This window comes from Melitaea cinxia, chromosome 18 (genome assembly GCF_905220565.1).
Source record: "Melitaea cinxia chromosome 18, ilMelCinx1.1, whole genome shotgun sequence".
NCBI lineage: Eukaryota > Metazoa > Arthropoda > Insecta > Lepidoptera > Nymphalidae > Melitaea > Melitaea cinxia.
Window position 1 is genome coordinate 3,014,317 of NC_059411.1, and position 9,750 is coordinate 3,024,066.

The 9,750-nt window shown below is 32.2% G+C and overlaps 1 protein-coding gene across 1 annotated transcript; it reads left to right on the plus strand.

The window, feature by feature from the left end:
* The first annotated feature begins 221 nt into the window (after positions 1 to 221).
* On the plus strand, positions 222 to 5,861 carry LOC123662355 (zinc carboxypeptidase-like). The gene is made up of 6 exons (XM_045597205.1): positions 222 to 505; positions 582 to 975; positions 1,059 to 1,179; positions 3,611 to 3,831; positions 5,200 to 5,284; positions 5,557 to 5,861. The coding sequence occupies exons 1-6, from the start codon at positions 222 to 224 to the stop codon at positions 5,820 to 5,822; spliced, it is 1,371 nt and encodes a 456-aa protein (XP_045453161.1). The 3' UTR covers positions 5,823 to 5,861.
* The last annotated feature ends 3,889 nt before the right edge of the window (positions 5,862 to 9,750 follow it).

Genomic DNA, 9,750 nt, shown 5'->3' on the forward strand with positions numbered 1-9,750 from the left:
TTTGTGATTTCGTAATCATCAATCGATCGAATTTAAACATTGACGTAAATGATGTATATGTTGATATCATATAATATAATATAATGATAATTCTCACAGATTAAATACATTTTATCATCTTAGTAGAGTAAAAAAATTAAGAATCGATGATAATACTTATCTACGACATTTAATTCTTTAAGTACACATTTTTGGTATAGTTGCTTATAACGATAGGTAATATGGATACAAAAGTTAAATTATTATTAGTTTTAATTGCAACAGTTTGTGTAAATGCAGTTAGTTACAGAGATTATAAAGTATATGATGTAGTCCCTAAAACAAAAGAAGATGTGAGTATTCTGAAAAACCTTCTAGAAGAAAACAAATATATTTTCTGGAGTTATGCTGTCAAAGTGGATAACGTTGTGAAAATTATGGTAGCCCCAGAGAAAAAAGATGATTTTGAAAAATATCTGAGTAGTGCTGGTATTGACGCAAAATTAGTTATCGAGGACGTTCAAAGGTAAATTACAAAATCCTTTATAGTAAGTTGATTTTCTTTGAAATTTTGAATTAAACTTATTACAAAACCATTTAAGACTTGTGGATGCACAACTACAGAGGCCTGTGAGTCGATCGCAACAAGAATACAATTGGGATTATTATCAAACATTAGATGAAATTTACGCGTGGTTAGACAAAGTTGCCGAGGATCATCCAAATGTTGTTTCAACATTCGAAATTGGAACAACTATAGAAAACAGAGCAATTAGAGGTATTAAAATTGATTATAAGAAACAAGAAAGACCTACGATAGGTTTCTTGAAAGGAGGTTTACATGCTAGGGAATGGATAACACCCGCGACCCTTACTTGGATAGTTAATCAATTTCTAACAAGTGAAGATACAAATGTGAGGAATCTTGCTGAAAACGTTGTATGGCACGTAATTCCAGTGGCTAATCCTGATGGTTATGTTTACACTTTTACTAATGTAGGTACATCTTTAAGTAATTTATTACTAAATTCAGATGAAGAAGTACTTTATCCTGTAACCTGCAAAATACTTACTTACAGGATAGAATGTGGAGAAAGAATAGAAATAGAGCTAATTTTACATCCTGCGCACATTTGGGTCTCAATGATGATATGAGTAATGGTATCGATTTAAACAGAAACTTCGGATACTTGTGGATGAGTGAGTAATATATATTTTTTATTAATTTACGAATTTTGAACATTATCATAGATATAATCAATATCTAAGTTTAAGCGATGTAGCTTATTTTTAGTCAACATACATTTTGCTCTTGTAATTGGAGATTATCATGTAAAACATTTTTGTCTTTAGGTATTTAAAATTTGGATATGGAATATAAATATGGAATGCAAACTAAGAAAGTAATAAAGCGATAATTACGTTTTTATTACATTTATCAATTACTTAATCAATACAAATAATAAAAATTTAACGGATCGCTGTCTGTATATGGAAGATATACGAGAAAAAATATTATTGGGACCTTTATCAACGCAAATAGCACACAAAACAATGATTGTTAGAATTTTTGTGTTTGTCTGTGCTTTTGTGCACGCTAATCTCAGAAACGGCTTATCCGATTTAGATTAGGTCTTTACTAGTATATTGTGGTAAGCTTCACTTAATATTTAATGTTTTTTTCACGTCAATCGATTCATAAATAAAAAATATCAGTCGATATAAAGAATCATGTTGAACATGTAAATACCCAAACGACGGCGCTTATAATCTAAAATAAACCATATGAAAAATATATTGAAAAATGCTGTCCAAAGTCACTATTCCACACAGACAAAGTCGTGGGCATAGCTATTTTTTTAATGTGTCCTAAATAACAATCTTATCACTATCTTATGATATCGTATCTAAATTATAGCATAAAACATGTAAAAAATATTTAATAGCAAAATAAAATTATGGGCCCACATTATGTTTTTCATATATTGTAACAAAAGGTATTATTAGTGACCACTAATACTTTTTTAAAATTACTTTTGTAAAACTCTAAGTTTGTTAAAATTTACATAAAAATGTTAGCTGTGGCCGTGACTTCATCCGCGGGGAATTTAACAAAAAAAGTTATTTTTCAGTTCACAGAGTTATAAAATAAATAAATTTCTAAAATAAAAGTAGCTTAAGTTACTCCTTATTACACCACCTATCTGCTAGCAAAAGTTCCGTAAACATCGGTTGATGTTTCAGTCATTTTTAGTTTTGAAAAACAATTTCAACTTGATTTTGCACTATTTTTAAATTTATGCCACAAATATTCTAATAGATTGGTCCAGATTATTTGCTTGATACAGCAAAATCTACGTACTATTTTAGTTAGACACCTACTGTTGTAGTTATAGTTTAATGGCTCTATCAATTTACATTAGCATTGCGATTAAGCCATGATCATCTCTACTGTATAATTTACATTATTATGCCTGAATTTACAATAATTACCTTAGATTTATCCGTTAGGTTATTCTATCCCTACCATTAGATTCGATTCTCTAAATCAGTCGGTTACTTCAGACCTGTTTTAAAAAGTAGATTATTATGCATGTAGATTAAATAGTTTACAAATTGTGAAAAGGTCAAAAATACATAGGGTCAGAAGTGGCATTAGGGTAGGGTGCGGTAAACAACTGCTCAGGGCACCCGAAGTAAAGGGATGCCGGAGGTTCTGACTCTAACAAATCAGATCAGGTAGCAGTTGGGGTTGTTACACAGGGGTTGTTAACAAAGTTTCTTAAAGTTAGAAGACGAGTAGTGCTACAATCACAGATGCTGCCCAGGATGACTCCATTGGCGATGTTAGATAAATATAAATTATAAATGATGGGGTTTGGGGTACTCCAGAGGTTGATGAAAACTTGTAACCAATCGCTTAGAATTACATAATGTACGAAGTAGAAATCACACACATTGGAAAGTAAAAATAAGCAGCGTACTCCATGACTTGAATTGTTTTGATTCGAAACTCGGTGAAAAGAAAATGCATCACGATAAAGAAAGAAACATGTATGCGTAGGAGAGCTTACGAGCTTTTTCACGAGACCATGATCATCGTCAATAGAACAAATTGCAACGGCCTTCCTTTCTACGACTTTTCAGAAGCTTCGCTTCTGCCGTGTGAGAATTGTACACTCAAACTTTTTTTTTACAAATGGTTATAACTTTTAGTAAATCGCTATAACATTATTTATATTTGTTAATTATTTTTATTTTTATTTTTATTTACATTTTTATTAATTACAAATATTACCACACACTGTATATTTCATTAAAAAAAAAAATAAGTAATGCAAAAAATGACAATTTTATATTAATAATAATTATTATTAATATAAAATATTAATCCATTAAAAAAATTAAATTAAGTAATGCAAAGAAATTACATAATTTTATATTAATAATAATTATTGTTGTATACTTGTCTTAGTCTAATAACCGGCATCTGGCAACTATTTATAAATTATAAATAATAATTTAATAACATAATATAACTAATTTATAAACATAATATAACTAAAGAGCTGGCGCTTCCTGAGATTATATAAAAAGGGTCAGTAACTCTAAATAATATTTTCATTTTCAGCTACTGGTGCATCGCAAGATCCTTGCACGCAAACATTCGCTGGTCCAACTGCTTTTTCTGAACGAGAATCAGTAGCCATTGCTAATTATATTTATAGTTTACAAAGGCAAGGGAATCTTGTTTATTACTTGGGTTTCCATTCGTATACCCAATTGATCTTAGTGCCATACAGTCACGTTGGCGGAGCTGATGTCTTGTCCGTTCCAAATTATGGTGATTTGGTAAGCTTTTGCTTTTTTTACCGGAATTAATTACAGTACACATTATTTAAAAGATTAATTCATGTGTGACGTCAACACTTCATACTCGGGTAAATAATTCAACTTCTAAATATTATACTGGTACATAATTGCACTGAAAACTTTAACCCTCTTATTTTAGACAGTAGAATAAAAAGATGACACGCTGTACCAAAAACCGAGACCACTTTTTACAGTCACATATAATATAATTATATTCAAAGTTCATTTTAAGGAAAGTATCTTATACTATTAAACGAGCAATTCTTGTATATATATATATAATCTGAATCTCAGAAACGGCTCCAACGATTTTCATGAAATTTAGTATACAGGGGATTACGGGGGAGATAAATAAATCTAGCTAGGATTCATTTTTAGAAAATGTCGTTTTATCCCTGTTTTTAGGCAATGAAAAAATGGCTACAATATCGTTAGAATAAGAAGGTAAATTTCGCATCTGTCAATAAAGTTGTAATAGCTCAGGGGAAATCGGCCGATCGCGCTCGGCCGAAAAGATCATGGTTCGAATCCTCACGTATTCCAGATCGATTATCGTTTTTTTTCTTTTTTTTTTCTAAAAAAAATAAAATCGAAAAATATTATTCATATTTTATCAATATGTAATTCGTATTTAAATATGATTTTCAAAAAACACGATTTACTAAAAATACCGAGCTAAGCTCGGTCACCCAGGTCCTTATTCTTAAAATAATTATATCAAATTAATTTTGTTCATTTTAATAATTTTTTGATTAAATATTTTCGTCCAGTTGTTTACTCGCGCTCTAGACTTACGTGGGAGAAGATTAAATTATACAGCATTTCATAAGAGCTTATATTAAAAAACAACATTAAAAATAAACGTTTTTATAAAACAACAAATAAGGAATTACTTTTACTACGTATTTTATAAAATCAAATGCTGTTTGGCCATAAATGTTATTAACCCCCTTAATCCCCCCGCCCTATAACTCAGGGGTATGAAAAATAGATGTTGGCCGATCCTCAGACCTACCCGATATGCACACCAAATTTCATAAAAATCTGTCCAGCTGTTTCGGAGGAGTATGTTAACTAACATTGTGTCACGAGAATTTTATATATATTATGATAATATTTTAAATAAAATAATTACAATGATCGAATGCTGTATACGGATATATTGACTTTGCATAAAAAAACAAGTTTAAACATTTGTCATTGTGTGTCATTTACAACTACTTCTTGTGGTTTATCTTGCAAAAATAATTCATCCTTAATACTTTTAAAATATATTTTTGAGTTATGCATACAAAGTTGTAAATTCTTATATGTTATTGTTTATTTCTAGTAAAGTTTTATTTTTAGTTCGAGATAGCAGCCAAAGGCGCAGCGAAGCTGACAGAAAGATACAACACCCCTTATCGCATTGGGACATCAGCAGACATTTTATGTAAGAAACTAATTTTTGAAAGCCGAAAAATAAATTAATTTTGACGATGCAATAACTTGCGCTATCGCTCTGCGGTTACAACCCTGACTTATGCCTGTTTCGCTAAAATTTGCATTGGCCATACAGATATTTTCCGTAGTCTAGGCGTTTGGTTTTGTTTTTTTTTTTGTTTCCGAATCATCGACACCAGACTAAGTCCTAGAAAGGGCAGTTGAGCATGAGGCGTTAACGTATTCCATAAATCAAAATTCAAATATTACTTATTTTCACAGATGAAGTATCTGGTTCTGGCTTCGACTGGGCTAAAGGTCAAGCTGGAGTACCTGTAGTACTCCTATATGAACTTCGCGACTTAGGACAATATGGTTTCCTTTTGCCAGCAGACCAAATCGTTCCAAATAGTGAAGAAGTACTGGATTCGCTAGTTGAAATAGATAGGGTGACAAGACAAATAGGATATTATCATTATCAAAACGGCGGTCAGATTCTAAAAACTAGCATACTCTTATTGGTCAGCGCTATGTTGTTTGTTTTGTAAAGAATAATTAATTGTTAAAATCACAATTGTTGATCATGATCATTTGTATTTTATTTCAAGCTTGTATAATAATAAAAAATTAATTTGGTATTATTATTTTTTACTTATAACTGAATCTAGTTTGATTTTCGAAATAAACTTCACAAAAGTAACAGCTAGTGATTAAAAACTAAAGACTATCAGTCGCAATAGGCGACCAGCCAACCTTAGGATAAAGCATGAGCATAGGAACTTAAGTAGGAACGCAAATTTGAGAATATCATATAAAATAAATTTCTCACGATTTGTAAAATATTTACTAAAGCCGCTTGGACTAATTACTTTATAGTAAATTAGAACATCTGACGAATGGTCAATTAGAGTTGCGTGCTATAATTGACCCAATGAAGTAAGCCCTTTAGACGTTATTGAGCATAAATCCGCATGGATTACATAATCCAGAATATTCTAGAATTATATTCTATCAACAAGAAAATCACGACCACAAATTGAGAACCTCCTCCTTTTTTGGAAGTCGGTTAATAATGGGGATTGAAATACAAAATAAGGCAAGCTATGAAATAATTACGATGTAATTTTCCACACTGTTCCTCAAAGAATACGTACCATGTTTCTTTAAATATTTTCCATCAATGTCAATAGCACAACTGTGACGATAAATGTTGACTTCCTATATTCGATTAATTGTTTTATTCACGAACTGGAAAGTTTCGAACAAGTTGTGTTCACTTAAAACACTTACAGTGAACTAGTGAACCGCCCCGGCTTCACACGGTTGCAAAAACTATAAATGTTCCTCTGCTATAATATGCATGCATATTCATGTATCATCATCATCATTACAGCCTATACAGTCCACTGCTGGACATAGGCCTCCACAAGTTTACGCCTAAAATAACGTGAACACATGTGTTTTGCCCATAGTCACCACGCTGGGCAGGCGGGTTGGTGACCGCAGGGCTGGCTTTGTCGCACCGTGTATGTATATAATGAATATTTTGGAATAAATCTTTTGGAATCACTCTATTTACTAAAGAAAACTCCATTAAAATGCCTTGCGTAGTTTTAAGGATCTAAGCGTACAGACAGCGTGAAGCGACTTTGTTTTATACTCTGTAATGATAATTAAGTGTTCTTCTATGGAATTATTTGGTGTTAAGTTCTATAAACTAACATCAACTCTTAACAAAAACAATATTAATTACCGTTTTCGTTTTCTTACATTTAAATACATCTTCGAAATTTAAACTAATAAATCACAAGACGACGTTAAGTATTTCCGAGAAAAGGATGTATTCGTAATTAACGAAAGTGATTTAGTATTTGAAGACTTTTAACAGCTCTCAAGAGAATTTAAAGTCTATTGAGGAATTTTTGACACAAGTCTAAATTAATACACAAGTATTCCTCGCAACTATTATTTTTATATGTAGTTAACCATACTAGTCAAAACTGAAAAAAAAAAATGTAACGAAAATAAGTTGACTTGTAAGTTTGCATACATTATTGCGTGATCGAAGTTTAGTCCTTTCAAAAATGAATTAATAAAAGGAAAAAAACGGACGACGCGTTGGCGCAACGATCACAGCCATGGATTGTAGCTGTTACGCTGGCGGTTTCAGGTTCGATCCCCGCACATGACAAACATTTGTATTGGCCATACAGATATTCGCCGTGGTCTGGGTGTTTGTGCAGTCCCTGTGGGTCTCGGAGAGCACGCTAAGCCGTCGGTCCCCGTTAAGCCCGGTTGTTATCATGTACATCTGATAGCGATCGTTACTCATAGTAAGGAATATATCCGCCAACCCGCATTAGAGCAGCGTGGTGAATTAAGCTCTGATACTTTTCCTACGTGGAGAAAGAGGCCTATGCCCAGCTGTGGGGTATTACCAGCTAAAGCGATTGAAGTGAAAGAAAATAAATTGGTTGTCTGTAAAGTTGGTTTACGGACGATAGTTTAACGTGACAACGTCATAACAAAACATCTCCTCGGACGCACAACCTCGACCTCGGAAGCGTACAAAAAGCGTAACGGGACAATGAGTCTTCCTTTTTCGGGCATGCAACCGGTGTTCATCGATTAGATGCTGTCACGTCAAAAATCTCAAAGATCTTTCTCTCGCTCGACGTTGTACACACATTTACTTTCTAAAATATTGTATACCTAATTTACTATGACTAAAATATTTTTATGAAAACGATATTCTGAATTCCACTTAATCTAATGCTTTTAATTTCATTCAGAGATGTCAATATACAAAAATAACTGCCCCCATGATACGACTGTAATAAATAACGATACCCCTGACAAGGTGACGCGTGACTGAAATCAGACGTCAGAACGCGGTCACAAATCATAGCGTACACCTATTTGAGTTCGTCAGAACAGAGAGTGGGTTGAAGTAGTATTATTTCATTTTTAACTCAAAAGATTTTCCAGTTTTTAGGTGCATTTAATATACATAAAATAAGATTAATAAACTCAATGAGATCTTTTTCTTATATAAATGTAATTTATTCAATGTATTTAATTAACTTATGGATCAAATCAATCGAAATGAAAAAACAGGACATGAAAATGAAATGGCAAAGGATATGTGCCCTACGCATATAGTTCAGATGTGGGGTAGAGGTTGAGGATCAACAGGCGTCAACGTATCGAAAGGAAGCATAAAGTAACAGGTGCTTAATATTTCTGTTTGATAACAAACGAAAAAACGACTTCAATGATATCGACAGGTAATACAACCTAAGTAGACGAAAAAAGTTTATAAACACACTAGTCACCACTATGATTTTCAAAGTTCCACCTCAATTTCTCTGGAATGCCATCATCAGATCCTTGTTTCCTTAACATGGTACCCTTGAGATATCTCCTTTTTAACAAAAAAAGAATCAGTTCAGCAAAATCGGTTCATAAACGACAAAGTTACCCGTGATCATTCATAAAAAAATATAGATATATATTTATATATCTATATTTATATAATTGAGAAACCTTTTTTGAAGTAGGTTAAAAATCGCGGAAATTTGCTGATTTGTAGTGGCAAACCGATGATTGTGAGAATGAAAATTCAAATAGTAAAAGTAAGTATAACGTTTTAAGGATGTGGATTTTTAAAATATAAAAAACATTCATCTGTTTCAAGACATACATGTAGTCAATAATTGTGAATAATAGTAATCAGTCCTTCCGTGACCGTGGTTTTTTTTTATGTCACTAGGTCGGCAAACAAGCGTACGGCTCACCTGATGGTAAGCGATTACCGTAGCTTATAGACGCATGCAACACCAGAAGGATCGCAAGCGCGTTACCGACCCAATCCCCAATCCCCCCAGGAGGTTGCTGTTAAAGTTTCAGAAACGTCGGGCATTTAAAGAACCTAATAAACCGCGGAAAAATCGGAGAAAAATTAAAATGAGTTAATATTATAACAAGTTTAATCATGATGAGTGAAATTCGCGTAAACATTAGAAAACAATATGTGAATAATATTTTCAATGTCTACTATTGTAGTAGACATTGAAAATAAACCGACTTTAATTACACCGACTAAATACAATACAAAATAAAATATTTAAGTGTACGAAGCAACTCCATGTTTTTCTTTGATTTAAGTGTTTTCAATTTATATGATAATATTTCCGTAATGATCCCCTTTTTATTGTTTTCGTTTGTAATCTCCCGTAAAATTAACCGTTATTGAACATAACTTGACGGGTTAAAACAATAGCAAGCCATAGTATTTAAAATTTTAATTGAAAACAGTCGTTACGTCTTTCACGGATATTTTCAGTTTACTTTTTTAATAAATATAATAATATTTCTTTATTAATCGTTACTAAAAGTGAAAGTTTATATTGAGTTACTAGGTTACGGTAGGTAGGTTAGTTTACTAGGTACCGATAGTAATAGATAATTTAGGAT